Source organism: Anoplopoma fimbria, chromosome 4, assembly GCF_027596085.1.
Source record: "Anoplopoma fimbria isolate UVic2021 breed Golden Eagle Sablefish chromosome 4, Afim_UVic_2022, whole genome shotgun sequence".
Taxonomy (NCBI): Eukaryota; Metazoa; Chordata; class Actinopteri; order Perciformes; family Anoplopomatidae; genus Anoplopoma; species Anoplopoma fimbria.
The window spans coordinates 3,655,653-3,673,313 of record NC_072452.1 but is presented as its reverse complement, the minus strand read 5'-3'; the positions used below and the strand labels follow the sequence as shown (position 1 = coordinate 3,673,313).

The window sequence follows — 17,661 nt, the reverse complement described above, 5'->3', positions numbered from 1 at the left end:
CCAGCTGGCCTGTAGAACTCTTTTGGTCGGATGACTATCTCCATGTCCCGTCAGACTTATCCAGTAGTTTACCAACAACTGTTTCTGACGCAGACACAGGGGCATTTCTCCTGTTGATGTTCTCACTGCTCCTAAACACACTCTCAAAGCCCGAACCTGAATGGCATCCAGTCCTGCGAGCACAGATTCAGCTGCTGATCCATACGCCACACTCCCATAATCTAGCCTTGATCTAATTAGAGCTACATATATGTATTTCAGCGATGCAGCATCAGCTCCCCATCCCACTGCTGCAAGACATCTCATAACATTTATCACTTTTTGACATTTATCTTCCACATTTCTAATATGCTTTCTCCAAGTTAATCTCTGGTCCAAATATACTCCCAAAAAACGAAAAGTTTCAACTCTCTCCAGGTTATTACCGTATCATTTCAGATTATTGCCTCCCCTGAGCTTCCTCCTCGTCAAGAGCATAACTTTCATCTTCTCCACTGAGAATTTAAATCCCCATTTTGTCCCCCACATTTCAACTTGATGAATCCCATCTTGTGTTTTCTTGACGACATGTTCCACATTCCTCCCTCTTTCCCACAGAGCCCCGTCATCCGCAAACAGTGATCTACCCATATCCATTGGCATATTTTCATATATATCATTTATCATGACAGAGAATAAAGTGGGACTTAAAACACTCCCCTGAGGTGTTCCATACTCTATGTCGTGTTTGTTTGACAGTTCTGAGCCTATTTGGACCTGGATGGATCTTCCGTTTATAATGCTCCCTTTGACTCCCATTATGTGCAATTTGATCATAAGTCCCTCTCTCCATAACATGTCATACGCTTTTTCTTCATCAAAAAACACTGCCGCCACTATCTCTTTATTTACATGTTTTAATGTCATCACACTGGGTCCATAGGGCCCCTTCCTCTGCTAAATCCACTTTGGTATGTAGCCACCAAACCTCTGCTCTCCAAGAAATACATTAGCCTTTCATTGACCATCCGTTCCATCAATTTACAAATATGTGTTGTCAAGATAAGATAAGATAATCCTTTATTAGTCCCGCAGCGGGGAAATTTGCAGTGTCAAGGCTATAGGCCTGTAGTTTGTTGGCTTACTGGAATCTTTCCCAGGTTTCCTTATTGGAATAATTATCGCTTCCTTCTTCCCACACTTTATTAAATAACACAAGCAGCTTCTTCAGTCTACTTAGATGTGTTAACATGATGCAGCATATCTCATCTTTCCCTGGTGCAGTCTTCCCAGTTTTAGCCAGTGCCTTACTTACTTCTCTTAGGCTAAATGGTACATTTTGTTCATCTTCGGTGCTTTCCTTCCTCCTTAGTGCCTCCAAGTTTTCAGATTTGGTTTGCTCTCTGCCTCTCTTTCCTTCCTCAGACAAATTATTGGAACCGTGTACTGTAACAAAAGTAGCGATCATCCCACCATGGTACTGCCTTCCTCTTCATTTTGCCTTTACTTTTAGGAATGGATTCTAATGCAGCTGATATTATACCCTGTCTTACTTTGTTATCTAACGTTTCTATGTCCATATTATAATCAATCTGACTCAGGTATCTATCACTGTCTTTTTTGAAATGTCTCCCAGTCAGCCTTCTCAAACACCCATCTCCCTCCTCTGGGTTCTGTGGTCAGCGCTGTAGAAATGTTAAGTTTACACAAGACTGGATAATGGTCGCTCCCTATGGTTCCTTCTTGATATACCATCCAATCACACAATGGTGCCATATTATTGGAGACCAGTGTGAGATCAAGCACTGATATCTATTCTTGTTTTATTTCCATTGTTTTTTCCATCTAAGAGCTCTTCTATTACTTGATCCATTCTTTCCCTCCCCCACAGTGTATTGTGCGCATTAAAATCCCCACACCATACAACATTATTCCTATTCTGCCCCTCTATTTCCTCAAGCTTGTTCACCTCTAGCCTTTTCCATGGGTTGTAGTCATTTATAACTACTAACTTTTTCCTCTCAGCCCACACTTCTAATAGCACATCTAATGTTCCTTCCCTACGCAAAGCTCTCTGTAGGGAATCCCCGGCCTTACAAACGTGACACATCCTCCACCTCCACCTTCTTTTCCATGTTGCCTTATTGCAACGTATCCAAATAGAACAAAATCGAAGCCAGGACTCTTGGATGCATATAATGTCTGGTTTCTCCTTTCTACTGGATATGAACGGTTTGAAGTCTTCTTGCATTCCACTGTGGGATTATTAACATTAGTATTATCAACCCACACATGCTGATTCTTTACTAGACTGTACATCCCTTACCTCTTCCCACTTCAACCCTATCATACCCAAGTGGTGCACTGCTGCTTTAACAATAACCTGGTTCCTTATAGTTTTAGATTCAAGCTCAGATGTTGCATTTATCACCTGCTATAAATGTTACCAGTTTCTTCTTCCCCCTCCATACCTTTCTCTGCTCTTGTTGTTTGTCTGCAGTTTGCTCTATTTCATGTTCTCCCCCCTTAATCAGCTTTTTCTGTTCAGCCTTCATAACTGCTTCTGCATAAGAACCCTTTTTCCTTCACTTTTATCTGCTGCACCTCCACCTCTCGTCTCAATACACCAAATTCCTGACAGTTAAAGCACCTCATAGGCTTTGGTATGAATTCTCTTACATTGTATCTCATGAATCCATAGTGTAGCTCCTTAGGGATAATCTTGGTCTCAAACTCAACTAAAATGGTTTCCGTCTCCATTTTTTTCAACTCCCCTATTCATTCTTTTAGCACCTTTGACTGATTCATTCCGCACCCTCAAGTTCTCCACCAGTTCCTTCATGCCAACACTGTGAGGGTCTCCGGTAATCACCCCCTTGCAGCCACCAACCTTCTTCTCCCCCACTCTTACCACTTTAGCAACTTTGATTTTTCCAACAAAAACTCATTTTCTTTGCCTTCTCCGTCTGTGCTTCAGTATTACAATAAGCAGGTTTCCATCTCCCAAAACTCTCGCATATTTCACTTCTCCAACCTGCCCTCTAATGGTCTTTGTTAACTTTAGCGGATTGACTTTCTTTACTCCCCCCCCACCCCTCTCCTTCAAATCGTACCACAACATTAAGCAACCCCAGCTTTCGGGTCCTTCTCCTTCCCCCTCTCTCCCCTCACTCTCCGTTCCACCTGAGCTAGCTGCATCTTTTTTCTTTCTCTTACAGCTTCATGGATCCATTCCCTCTCACCACATCCTCCCACTCACTCTCCCTCCTCCCGTCACTACGGTTACCCTCTTCCTCACTACACTCCATGCTGTTGCTGTCAACATCTGACTCCCTCCCTGTCATCCTGTCAGAGTTTGTATGAATATCGTTCCGGGCCTATACAGGCCATCGGTCGATAGCCCTACAAAAAGTTCCCCACAATACTCAACCCTACCACTATTAAGTCTCGTTGTCCGCAAAGCCAAAGTCAGTGTCGTTTAGTCAGTCAGATAAGTTAAAAACAGGCCAAAAAATGAGTTGTGAGGAGCTGTGTCCGACAATGTCTGTAACTTTCTGAAACCGACAATCTGACATTCACACCCACCTCAAACGGATGGAACAGCTATTTACAACAGTTTGCCTTGTGTAGAACTAGTTTGTTAAAAACATTAATGTTGCCCTGCTGGATGTTAAAGTATAGGCAACTGTTTGTTAAAGCTGCCATAACCACTTATATATATATATATGTGTTGGCTGTGTATCTGATTGTTTTGATATTTTTTAAGTTATAGTTGTAGTTTATTATAGTGGTCAACAATAGATTACGGCAGTTATTATACTGTTGGCCTTACGGATTATGGAGATACGAAATATGAGATTTTGGAAGGAACACCATCTAGTGAGCATCAGTGATATATATATATATATATATATATATATATATATATATATATATATATATATATATATATATATATATATATATACATAGTTCCATTATGTGGATGGAGTTTATTTCAGATCCAGGAGGAACACGTCTATTGTGATTGTTGCACTATCAAATCACTTTACCCTTATGACTCCTAAGAGACATTCTTACATTCACCAGACTAATATTTAATGTCTACATATTGCTAATTGTATACTATTACAACAGAATACATACAATTGAGTATTATGGACACTGACGAGTTTGAGAATAAATGTATTTAATAATTATAATGCTATGAGAAAAACTTTTCTAATTATTGGTAAAAAGTGACAATATTAAAAGATAAAAAAGAAATAATAAGAAGATTATTTTTTTAAGAAGTTGTGATAACAATATTAAAAGATATTAAAAAGGGGTAATATTCTAACTTTAAAGAAGTAATATTTGAATACTTAAATGGTATTTCAAGATTAAAGTGGTATTTCAAGATTAAAGTGGTATTATACATATATATATATATATCATCATGATATATATATACACATACATACACACAACAGCTATTTTCCAGATTTGGAGTAATTTTCCCTTCTCCAAAACTTTATGATATAGCTTCAGTAAAATGTCCTTGGATGATTCTCTGGGACTTATCATGATGTTCACACCTGAACTTTTTCTCTTTTGTTTTTTTAGAACAAGATTGAATTATGCCTTTGTCAACAGTTAATTTATTAAATCATTGGTTTTAATAATTGATATATATAGATATAGTACCAGTCAACTACTCATTCAACTACTTTGAAGAATCTAAAATATGAAACATATTCTGGTTTGTTGAGCATTTGTTTGTTTACCACATAATTCCATATGTGTTCCTTCATAGTTTGGATGTCTTCAATATTAATCTACTATAGAAAAAAATAAAAAAGAAAGAAATAAAAACCATTGAATGAGAAGGTGTTTTGAACTTTTGACTGGTACTGTGTGTATATATATATATATATATATATATATATATATATATATATATATATATATATATATATATATATATATGGTCCAATTTCACCCTGTCACTGAATGATTCACTGCTACCCCAGGGTGAGGAGAGACAATGTGATCCGGTTTGCTCTCAAATCTGATTTAATTTTTTTAAGCAATGACTTTATACCTGCAAGATTAAAGAATAACTTGTTTCAATTTCTCATTTTTTCAATCTTTCAGGGTCAATTGGAGAACGACGGGTAGCCAGAGGGCCCATGTGTCCCAGCATGCCATGCCCCACAGACGCCGCTTGGGTGGCCGGATCAGCAGCTCTCTCGGCGGCGTGGTGGACATCCAGCAGCTCCCGGCGGCATGGACAGCGACGAGGACAGCATGGAGGAGGCCGTGGAGGGTAAGCGGCGGTGGGCTCCCCGGGGACCGCAGAGGGAGGCTGTGCACGGTGTGGTGCACCCTGAATGATCGGTCTGTCGCTGGGCCCGGAACCTCCGGGAGCCAGGGACTTTATTTCTGAAGGGAATCCGCCTGACGGGCTAGTGAGGCCGGCCTGGGTAGTGCTGGTGTCCCGCTGCTGGTGTGGCCGGACCAGTCACTGGACCAGTCACTGGACCAGTCACACCAGCAGCTTGAAACTATTTTGTCCAAATATTACCAAATATTACTTTAAATCTTGGACTATTACCCTGTTAATCTCAAAATATTATTACATTTTCTGTGTGTAATACCACTTTAATCTTGAAATACCACTTAAGTATTCAAATATTACTTCTTTAAAGTTAGAATATTACCCCTTTTTTTTAATATCTTTTAATATCTTTTAATGTTATCACAACTTCTTAAAAAATAATCTGTGCAAACTCAGACCACAGCTGTGTACTTGCCACAGGACATGTAGTCCAAATACAAGGAACAATAGTAACTGTACAGGACAGTGGCAAAAAAGCTGTTTTTCTCAGCATATCAACTACCTATTTGGAACCTTTAAACCTTTTTGATCTTGAAACTATTTTGTCCAAATATTACTTCATGAATATTGGTAAATTACTTTTTAAATCTTGGACTATTACCCTGTTAATCTCAAAATAGTATTACATTTTCTGTGTATAATACCACTTTAATCTTGAAATACCATTTAAGTATTCAAATATTACTTCTTTAAAGTTAGAATATTACCCCTTTTTAATATCTTTTAATGTTGTTATCACAACTTCTTAAAAAATAATCTGTGCAAACTCAGACCACAGCTGTGTACTTGCCACAGGACATGTAGTCCAAATACAAGGAACAATAGTAACTGTACAGGACAGTGGCAAAAAAGCTGTTTTTCTCAGCATATCAACTACCTATTTGGAACCTTTAAACCTTTTTGATCTTGAAACTATTTTGTCCAAATATTACTTCATGAATATTGGTAAATTACTTTTTAAATCTTGGACTATTACCCTGTTAATCTCAAAATATTATTACATTTTCTGTGTATAATACCACTTTAATCTTGAAATACCATTTAAGTATTCAAATATTACTTCTTTAAAGTTAGAATATTACCCCTTTTTAATATCTTTTAATATTGTTATCACAACTTCTTAAAAAAATAATCTTCTTATTATTTCTTTTTTATCTTTTAATATTGTCACTTTTTTACCAATAATTAGAAAAGTTTTTCTCATAGCATTATAATTATTGAATACATTTATTCTCAAACTTGAAATACCATTTAAGTATTCAAATATTACTTCTTTAAAGTTAGAATATTACCCCTTTTTAATATCTTTTAATATTGTTATCACAACTTCTTAAAAAAATAATCTTCTTATTATTTCTTTTTTATCTTTTAATATTGTCACTTTTTACCAATAATTAGAAAAGTTTTTCTCATAGCATTATAATTATTAAATACATTTATTCTCAAACTCGTCAGTGTCCATAATACTCAATTGTATGTATTCTGTTGTAATAGTATACAATTAGCAATATCTGTATTGTTTTATTACAGTTATATTTAGGAACACATTTATAGGTGCAGCCCTCCTGCTGGTGTGACTGGACCAGGCAGGACCATGGTGATGAGAAACACTGTGGAGGTGTTCATGTGACACACCGACATACACAGTATTATATGTCTGGTCGCTTTACAGTTCCTGACAGGTGTAACAGATGAGAGGGTCACTCCGGCCCTTTCTTTAAAGGTCACAGGTCAGAGCTCCTCCAGAGTCCGTCACATGTGTCCCTCAGGAGTGGAGACGACATCAGAGCTAAGAGAAAGTTCACACCTGCTCCTTATGTGGGAGTTCAGATGTCACACTGTACAGGACGGTGGCTTTGTAGGGAAAGCTAAAAGATGCATTGTTCTTAAACAGGCCCTATTATGCTATTCTGTATGTGTGTGTGTGTGTGTGTGTGTGTGTGTGTGTGTGTGTGTGTGTGTGTGTGTGTGTATATGTTTGTGTGTGTGTGTGTGTGTGTGTGTACCAATATGTGTAGAATATATATATTGTATATGTGTATATGTGTGTGTAAATATATATGTATATATATGTATATATGTGTTTATATTTATATATATATACACATATATATATGTGTATATATGTGTGTATATATATATATATATACACATGTGTGTGTATATATATGTTGTATATATGTGTATATACATTTATGTATGTATGTATGTATGTATTATATACACGTATGTATGTATGCAGTGTTTCCTTTTAGGATTTTTTTCAGCAGCGGTGGTGTGGCCCCCAACCCTCTAGGGGGTCCAACAATATGGCATGCCCCCTACCGAATTTTTTTTACCCTTTACATTGGAATGCATGAATCTGGTGCACTTTGAGAGGAGAATATGCACTTAAATCCTATTCAAACAGTCCTGTGTATTACTGTAGATGGGATTATTGGTGTTGTAACTTTGCCTTTTGTGTCTTCATTTACAGATTTTTATATTTTTGTATAGTAATATTTAAACAAAAAATGCAAATATAATTTGCACAATTTATTTACAGATTTTTGCCTAATGCTTAAACACTAACTGTTTTTTACATAAGACACTTTGTTCAAAAATGAAATCTCCTGCAACAATGGGCAAAACACATCTTTTTAAATTATAAACCTAACTAAAATTTGAAAAGAACACAGACTCACACACATGAAAAATAAAAAATGTGCATTTTACTTTCATAATGTTCGCTCGGTGAATGTGAAGGATGTTTGGTTTGATAGTTATGACGAAGAGGGAACGCTCCGTTCACTTGCATGGACATGGACTCATCTAGCTGCGTTAGGCGCGTATGACGACGTTGAACCACCACACAATGATCAAGCGTCAGGTTTGGCGCGACTCAGGTTATCCATGGTGATGAGAAACACTGTGTTGGATATGTGACACACCGACGTACAGTATCCATATGTTTACTCGCTTGATACACGTTAACACCAGGTGTACCACACCAACCACATGGTGCCCCTTTCACATCGCCACAAGATCGGAGCCGGTGATCCCAAAAAGAGCGACAACACGTGGAGACACACATAGAGCCTACACACACACACACACACACACACACACACACACACACACACAACTAGAGGAAAAACGGCACGGAGGTTGCGATTTATAGATACAATAAAATGATTGGGCTCAGAGGTTTTTAACACTGGTGGTCATGAAGCGACACATTTTAGCAACTTACTTTCTCTCTCTCTCTCTCTCTCTGTCTGTCTGTCTCTCTCTCTCTCTGTCTGTCTCTCTCTCTCTCTCTCTGTCTGTCTCTCTTTCCTTCTTTCTTCGATCTTCCGCTTCACTCGCTACTGCTAGAATGAATGTATTTTTCTTCTTTGATGTTGGTTACGTGACGATGTGCCGCGTGCTGCGCAATTGACGTTACGTGCTGTATATTTTCTAAAAGGAGCTACGTAAAAAAAAAAAAAAAATTAGGAGAAGGATTTTTATTGCAGCGGCGGAGAAAATTCAGCAGCGGCGGCGCGCCGCTGCTGTGTGAATATGGGGAAACACTGGTATGTATGTATGTATATATATGTATGTATATATGTATATACATGTGTGTGTGTGTATACATGTGTATATATGTATATACATGTGTGTGTGTATATATGTATGTATACATGTGTATACATGTGTGTGTACATGTGTATATATGTATACATGTGTATATATGTATATACATGTGTGTGTATACATGTGTATATATGTGTATACATGTGTGTGTGTGTGTATATCTCATCATCATACATACATAGAGCCAAGAATGCATTCAGCCGAGTCCAGTCATCACACTCAACTTAGCTGTCTGTGTGTTTTTCAGGTCCAGTGGATGAAGACGATCAGCTCCACGGGTTCTGCACAGTAACCTATTCATCCAGTGACCGTTTTGAAGGACACTTCACCCACGGAGAGAAGAATGGCAAGGGGAAGTTCTTCTTCTTTGATGGAAGGTACTGCAAACATTTTTATTTTTTTTTACCTCAACTAGCTGACTGCCATGATTGTTTATCAGATAATTACATTTTACAGATAAAACAGTAGTGTGTAAATGAAAAAAGCATGTTGGGTACAGAAAACAGTCAATATTTCTATTCTAAAGTTAAAATAAGATGTTAAAGGGTAATAAAATGTATTTAAAAAATAAAGAATAATTTAGATTACTACATTAAAGTGAACACGTGAGCGCTGTCCATCAGGCATTACATCTTTGTGTGGAAAGGCTTAGGGAACTTTCTGTGCAGCGCATTTTTATTGGAAGTGGAAAGGTAACAAGATGTAGCAGCGAATAGCCACTTCCCTGCTGGTTAATGGATGAAGTGGATAAAAAAAGATTCATAGTGACAAATAAGGTGTGCAAACTCAGACCACAGCTGTGTACTTGCCACAGGACATGTAGTCCAAATACAAGGAACAATAGTAACTGTACAGGACAGTGGCAAAAAAGCTGTTTTTCTCAGCATATCAACTACCTATTTGGAACCTTTAAACCTTTTTGATCTTGAAACTATTTTGTCCAAATATTACTTCATGAATATTGGTAAATTACTTTTTAAATCTTGGACTATTACCCTGTTAATCTCAAAATATTATTACATTTTCTGTGTATAATACCACTTTAATCTTGAAATACCATTTAAGTATTCAAATATTACTTCTTTAAAGTTAGAATATTTTAATATTGTTATCACAACTTCTTAAAAAAATAATCTTCTTATTATTTCTTTTTTATCTTTTAATATTGTCACTTTTTTACCAATAATTAGAAAAGTTTTTCTCATAGCATTATAATTATTAAATACATTTATTCTCAAACTCGTCAGTGTCCATAATACTCAATTGTATGTATTCTGTTGTAATAGTATACAATTAGCAATATCTGTATTATTTTATTACAGTTATATTTAGGAACACATTTATAGGCAGACTGAAGTTTAAGTGCAGCCCTCCTCCTTCTGTCTGTACATAGTGCACTGGAGGGTTTCTATGTCGATGATGCTCTGCAGGGCCAGGGCCTGTACACGTATGAAGACGGATCTGCCCTCCGTGGCACATATGTGGATGGAGAGCTCAATGGACCCGCTGAGGAGTGCAATGCAGAGGGCCGCCTGGTCTTCAAGGGCCAGTACAAAGACAACAACCGCTGTGGGAAATGCTGGATCTACTACCCTGTGAGTCAGCTCAGTGATCACTGCAACACACTGGCACTTTTTGCATGTATGGAGAACTCCAACAGTTACGTGACTTTAAGCCCTTTCTGAGGCCCTACTCAGAAAGTATAAACCTGATCTATATGGCACTGAGTGTTCTCGAAAGCCTTGTTTAAGAACATAGATAGAAATATGATACACGGCATAAAGTAAAGTAACTGAGTGGTCTATGTTAACTGTCTGTATTGTGGATGTTGGGGTCAACTGTGGTGCGTCTAGGATGGAGGCTGTGTGTTCGGGAAGGTGAATGAGGATGGGGAGATGACTGGTGATTCCGTAGGGTACATCTACCCTGATGGACACACGGCTCTCTATGGAAGCTTTGTGGATGGAGAGATCATTGAGGCTCGCCTCGCTACCCTTATCACCACCAAGAGTGGAAGGCCGCGCTTTGAAATCACACCGAACAGTAAGGAGTTAATAGATCTATTTAGAGTTGAGTCCTCTCCTGAAATTGGCCACATTTGTTTGTCAAGCTGCGAATCTTCCATCTAGGAAATGGGTGATATGAATGATGTGTAAGTTTTGTTATTTCATGTTCTGATAGAGAGATGTAAGAGATGAAAACGTTTATGAAATATAGAACAAGCAAATATATTTTTGTCAGCATGAAATTCCTGACAAATCAAGGTACTTCATCATATATTGATGCAATAAATGGTCTCATACAGCCAGAGATAGTAAAGGCCCAGTGTGTAAGATTTAGTGGCATCTAGTGATGAGGTTACAGATTGCAAGCAGCTAAAATCCCCACTGCTCACACCTCCCCTTCAACGCGTGTCGGAAAACTATGGTGGCCTAGAGGTAAGGAGCTACTCTTATCGATACTCGCTTTGCTTTTTAAATGACTAAATAATTGCTTTTAAAAAGCAGGACTAGAATTTCTTTTTAGTTAATTAACCCTTCCCCAAAATATAGTTCCTAGAACAGCAACAGTAATGTTTACGACAGCAAAGTCGCTACGTAAAGTCATTGACCAAGTCTGCCTCTCTGCTCTCTGACTTCATCACTAACATCAGAGCTTATCAATACTGCCGTCTTTGATCATTTAGCACTGGTGCCGTTTAATACCAAGTTCGATGCCCATCTCTATCTTCGGTGAACGTAAAATCGCGAAAAGCTCCTCGATGGCATCTGGTTTGTCCGTTCTGGGCTTCTGTAGAAACACGGCTGTGTAACATGGCAGACTCTGTGGAAGAGGATCGGCTCCTCATTTAGATATCAGTGGCTTTTTCTAAGCTAACGAAAACATCACGATTCTTAGTTTCAGGTCATGATACACTCATGAAAACAGTTATGCATATTATATTCCATTTAGCCAATAAATTCACCTTTAATATTAAACACTGCTCCTTCAAAGGGATATTTGGCCCAGTATAAACCGTACAGTACACAAACAAAACGCACAAGTCTCGACAGTTGACACATTTTGATTGTCACAAACTTATATTTCATCATATGGCCAAAACCTAGTGGAGATTCATGACGTCCTTGTGCAGCGTGAGTTGTTGAACTGCAATTTGTTTTGGCATAAATCGTGTAGTTTTCAAATGTGTATTGCTGGAAACTGGATGAGTCACACTGTCGTTTGGGATAGTCTTCTGCAGTTCCGGGGTCTCATTTATAAAAGTTGCAGAAAGTATCATCGGTCAGATAACGTCAAATAGAATTAAAGAACTGCAGAACACAGCGTTTAGTTTTCAACAATCTACGTACAAAGTTAGTTTTCATTGAGTTTTTGGTAGTAAAATCACTGCAGTGAACACGACTTTACTGATTCATTTATGGTTTATTCATAAAAAAGATTAGAAAGGAGTCTTTGCGGAGAGTCACACACTTTGCCTTCTTATTTCACCTGCTAAATCTTTATTAAGAGTCCCAATGGTAATGCAGGCCAAGTTCACCAAAAGATAACTCAAATGAATTGTATTCATCTGTAAAACTTACTTAAAAAAAAATAAAAAATGATATCCAGGGTTGAAGATAACACTGATTGTTAACGTATAAATACTGCGGTGACACGAGTAATGTGAATGCTGTGTGCTGCAAGATCGATTTCACTGTCAATGTGTTCATGGATCTCTTCATCCGCTCTGGTCTTCCTCTCGGTAGTTGCCGTTATTCACCATAAAGAACAATGAGTCAACAGTCTCATCAACCATTTATGGTAGAATGTGAGCGCATAGAAGGCGGGATATGAGGCGGATCCAGCTGTGCACATTTCCAGGTTTATAAAAGGACGTTACGCACTGGCAGGCATACACAAGGTTTGATAAATCAGAATATTTTTTTCCCTCATTTGTACTTAGACAAACATTTAATGTGGATTCCACGCCCAGTTTTATAAATGAGACCCCAGGTTAATGTTGTTCAACTTTTACTTTGGTTAAAAATGTACGTAGACATCTGGACACTAGCATTACATACTCTGTGTTTAAAGGTCCTGCGTACTCGTACGACAAGTCAACGTCCACCTGTATCACTGCCCACGCACTGCTTCCTGACCCTTATGAGAGTCAGAGGTAAGTAACCTTTGTACTGTACATACTGCCAGCCCGGTGAATGACATCGCTCTTCCTGAGCACTTCAGTAATGTCCTTCATGTTCTCCTCATGTTGTTTCTGTGTGTGTCAGGGTGTTTGTGGCAGACTCTATGATCAAAGCAGCAGGAGAGGGCCTGTTTAGCAAGTCGGACGCTGATGCTGACACTGTGATGGCTTTTTATAACGGAGTTCGCATCACACACTCTGAGGTATGGTTACATCGAGCTCGGGTAAAGGCCTGCAAGGATTGTGGAGTAGCTACCCTAATTTAAACAAATAAAAATGATATCTGTAATGTCTATAAGTGTAAATAAAGTAGTAAACAGGGGAGCAGAAATGTGTTTAATTGTTAAAATGTCAATTAAAAATAGCTAAAGTTGACAGTGGCTAAAATAGATTGCTAAAAGTAATAGCTAAATGAATAAAATTGTTAACTTAATATAATGGATAGATGATTGAAATATTGAGCTTGGATTGGTAGCTGCTCTAATGGAAGCGCAGAGAAGTGTGTAAGACTTAGATTACCGCTGCCATTTTGCAGTATTTTAAACTGTTTGTCTTTTTTTGATGAATACATGGACTCCTCAGGTGGACAGCAGAGACTGGGCACTGAACGGGAACACAATCTCATTGGACGAGGATACGGTGATCGACGTCCCTCGGCCGTTTGACCAGACGGAGAGATACTGTGCCTCTCTGGGTCACAAGGCAAACCACTCCTTCAAGCCCAATTGCAAATATGACCCGTGAGTACAAACGGTCAGAAGCAGAGCACAGGGAGGGGAAGAGAGTCATACATTTTCAAAATAAGATTTTTTTGAGATTGAAAGTTAATTGACCCTGCTACAGCACCAAGCCGTCATAGCGACCACGGAGCCCACACTATCACTAGTTGCACTCCCTAAATAAATAACAATTTTTTGGGGGAAAAAGCGAGTTCAGACAGATAGGGCTAAAGTATGCATTGGAAGGATTTATCCAGGATGTTAATTTGATTCAGCAGCGAAAGCGATTTTTAAAAGATAAAAGCTAAAGCTTATAGATCACAAAAGTGAGCCACCACATCACCTGGCTGTCGAGACAGAAGACAATGAAATTAAGGAAGAGCATTGTCCTATAAAGGCAGGTAGGTCTTTATTCATTTTTACAATCATATGTTTGATTGATATATATATATATATATATACACATATCTCCTTCAAACCGCTCCGGTTAACGAGTATCCCCATTACACATGCCTCAGGCACAACTTCAAACCATGACTAGCTCGAAATCCAAGAAATAAGCCTGAAAATGAAGAAAGTCTGAAACGAGTGCATGGGAGTCTATAGAGCATCGACAGGTAGTTTTGGACTACGGTTGGAGCTGGTTGATGCTCCGTCATGATTGGCCAAGGCAAGGGCGGGACTAAGTGAAGGGTCAATGCTTGATCGAGAAAACAATAGTTGAAAAAAACTCTGCCCAAGGTTTATGTAATAGTTGTTCCAGAGCATCATACAATCTTCCTCATCACATAACCTGACTGATCTAAAACATATTTAAACATATTTACATTAAACTAGCTTTATTTAAACTTAAACTCCTCTCCTGATTCAAATCATATAAAATAGACAGGCTGTGCAAACTCAAATTTTTGTGTAGAATTGGGAATTTGCTGACCATGTAGATGGTTTTTGGAAGTTTACATGGGGGAAAAAAAACAAAACATCTTCTCACACCCGCAAACCAATCTCTTACGCGATGCTGGATAGGCCTTGTATTTCTTAATGAGAGAGAATCAAAAGGAAGTGAAAGGTCACCTCTGATTTGTTCCAGCACATAAGTGAATGGTGGATGTCAAAATTAAGAAAGCTAAATGCAAGTATAAGTGACAGAAAATGCTGCTTACCTGTCTGGACCCGTCACTACAGGTTGCATTTCTTTAACACACTTTTTTTGCTCATGTGAAAGAAAACGAATTCATTTAGGCAACTTAAATGTAAACTTGGAAAATAAGATGCCATACTATGGCCATCAAACTTATTTCAATTTCATGTTTACATGTAAAGTGGTATATATTCATTTGTGGTACATTATTCATGTGAAATTGACTTTTGCACGATTGTTGATCCCTTCCGGTCTATTTGTGGCCATTTGCGACTTCCTCCTTTTTGTTTGCTTAATTTGACCATGCGTACCACAGCAGATCTGTAGAAGAAAGTCCACAAAAATGATGAGCAGTTAGATAAGATAAGATAATCCTTTATTAGTCCCGCAGCGGGGGAAATTTACAGGATTTTTACTAGCAACACCAGAAGGTAGCGCAATACCTCCCTTGAGCTACAGGCTCAACGACTGGAAGAAGGCTAAAACTAACGTCATCATGCGTACAAGAGGAGACAATCGCTTGGCTTCAACCAGAAGCCTTACCGATCCCCGTACAGCAGGGTTATGGGCTGTGTGGCAACCAAGGGGCCATAGAGGCACGAGTCACAATAAAACAGGGGACTTTAGGTTAGGGGATGGGATCAAATTTAACTGAGGGTTCCTCCCGTTCGGGGTCTGGGTTCTTCAGCTTACTCAGGACTCCAGGCAGTTCTCCTGTCCTGTTCAGAAAGAACAGAGAGAGAGAGAGAGAGAGAGAGATGAGCCTTCCTGGTAACCTCCTCTTCAACGCTGCGTTTCTCCAGTGGTTCAGAAGCTCCTCCTTGGCTCCCGCCCAGTCTCTCTCCAGCCTCTCTGCTGCTGCAGCTGCTTCCCAGCTGGGTGAACATAGAGCTGCACTAATTACCTGATGGGCTGCAGGTGTGTCCATTGCCATGTGCACAGTGGCTGCAGCACCTGAACCGGATCAAACAGTCCCTCATCACCTCCCCCAACCTGAGCTTTGGGATCCGCCCCCTGGGCTGGATATGCTGGTCTCTCTGCCCTGGTTTGCCACAGCTGATAGAATTGATTTGTAGTTCCAGTTGTAGTGTGAATTAACAGTAATTGTGAAATACATACATACATACATACATACATACATACATACATACATACATATCCTATGGATACCATAGGACCACAAACAGACAGTAAGCGATCCACAAAAGTGCAAAAGGTGAATTCATGTGTACAGATGGCTCCACAAATGCATATCACTTCACGTAAACCTGGAACATTTTCATGCGAATGATAAATACTGTTAAGAGAGAATATTACGCATATGTGCAAGTCACTGAATTTGTAGATGTGACTTTACACAACCCAAATAAAAGTACATATTTGGTGATAGTGAAATATTTGTTATTCTGTGGGTTAAACTTATTGAAGTGCAATAAAAACTTTTTTCTCTCTACTGTCAAATCTCTCATAAAGGCTCAATATGACCCTAAAATAATTTGAAAAGATGATTTATGGTAATAGTGAGTTGTTGTCTAGCATTACATCATTTGTCATTACAAAAGCAAAGTTAAGTCATTGTGGTTTTGTTTCTTGTTCTTTTTTTTGTGTGTGCAGGTTTGTCCACCCTCGTTTTGGGCCCATCAAGTGTGTCCGAACCTTGAGGGCCGTTCAGAAAGATGAGGAGCTAACCGTTGCTTATGGTTACGATCACCAGACCCCTGGGAATAATGACCCCGAGGCCCCCGATTGGTACAAGCAGGAGCTGAAAGAGTTCCAGCAAAGACAGGTGGCTCCCACTAGCCTGTGAAGAGACGGATGAATTCTTGTAAACAAAAAAAAAAAAAAACCTCTACATGTACTACCAGCTTACAACACTCCTGCTCCTCAATATCCCCTGCAGCTATGAACCACACCATAGATGTTTGAGAAGTCATCATGCCTTATATGGTATTCAAATGTTCTATTCCTTGAGCTACTCGGTATGAACGGGAGCCTTAAAGGCAGCAGGCCTAAGCAACAGAAGAACTATGCAAGAAACCAAATGTTGTTTGAGGAGACATGTCTCTGGCTGATGTTCTGTCTGATTTTACCAGTGTCCTCTTTATTACATGTTCTTGGAAATAAAGATTAAACACTCATGTGCTTATACACTATTACCACTTTCTCATTCTCACTGTCTATAGCGACACCCAACTGTATCTTAATTGTTTAACGCCACGGCTGCAGTTTACTTCACAGATTTAGAGTTAGGGCGACTGTGGCTCAGTGGTAGAGCAGGGTCTTCCTTCAACCAGAAGATCGGCTGTTCAATCCCTGGCTCTGTTAATCCATGTCGATGTGTCTTTGGGGAAGACACTTAACCCCAATTGGTCCCGCAGGCTGTTCCTGAGGTGTATGAATGTGTATTAATGGTTAGATAGTCCGGATGGGCAGGTGTCCCCTTGCATGTTAGCCCCTGCCATCAGTGTATGAATGGGTGTGAATGATGACATGTAGTGTTAAAGCACTTTGAGTGGTTAGAAGACTGGAAAAGTGCAAACAAGTATAGTCCATTTATCATATAATATTGACTCATTTATTCACAATATGTGAAATTGTTGACAAATTTTATTTCCGATTTGTAATTTAAGGACTCTGATAG

At 38.8% G+C, this 17,661-nt stretch overlaps 1 protein-coding gene across 2 annotated transcripts; it reads left to right on the top strand.

Annotated features, from left to right (window-relative positions):
• Positions 1-5,144: 5,144 nt before the first annotated feature.
• Positions 5,145-17,203, top strand: setd7 (SET domain containing 7, histone lysine methyltransferase). 2 transcript variants are annotated; one of them, XM_054598003.1, is made up of 8 exons: positions 5,153-5,287; positions 9,225-9,354; positions 10,371-10,572; positions 10,831-11,020; positions 13,052-13,133; positions 13,246-13,363; positions 13,743-13,900; positions 16,635-17,203. In XM_054598003.1, exons 1-8 carry the CDS (start codon positions 5,248-5,250, stop codon positions 16,825-16,827), a joined length of 1,113 nt encoding a protein of 370 aa, XP_054453978.1. In that variant the 5' UTR covers positions 5,153-5,247; the 3' UTR covers positions 16,828-17,203. The 2 variants fall into 2 exon arrangements, with proteins under 2 accessions (XP_054453979.1, XP_054453978.1); XM_054598004.1 differs by lacking the exons at positions 10,831-11,020; positions 13,743-13,900; positions 16,635-17,203 and having other exon boundaries at positions 5,145-5,287; positions 13,246-13,357.
• The last annotated feature ends 458 nt before the right edge of the window (positions 17,204-17,661 follow it).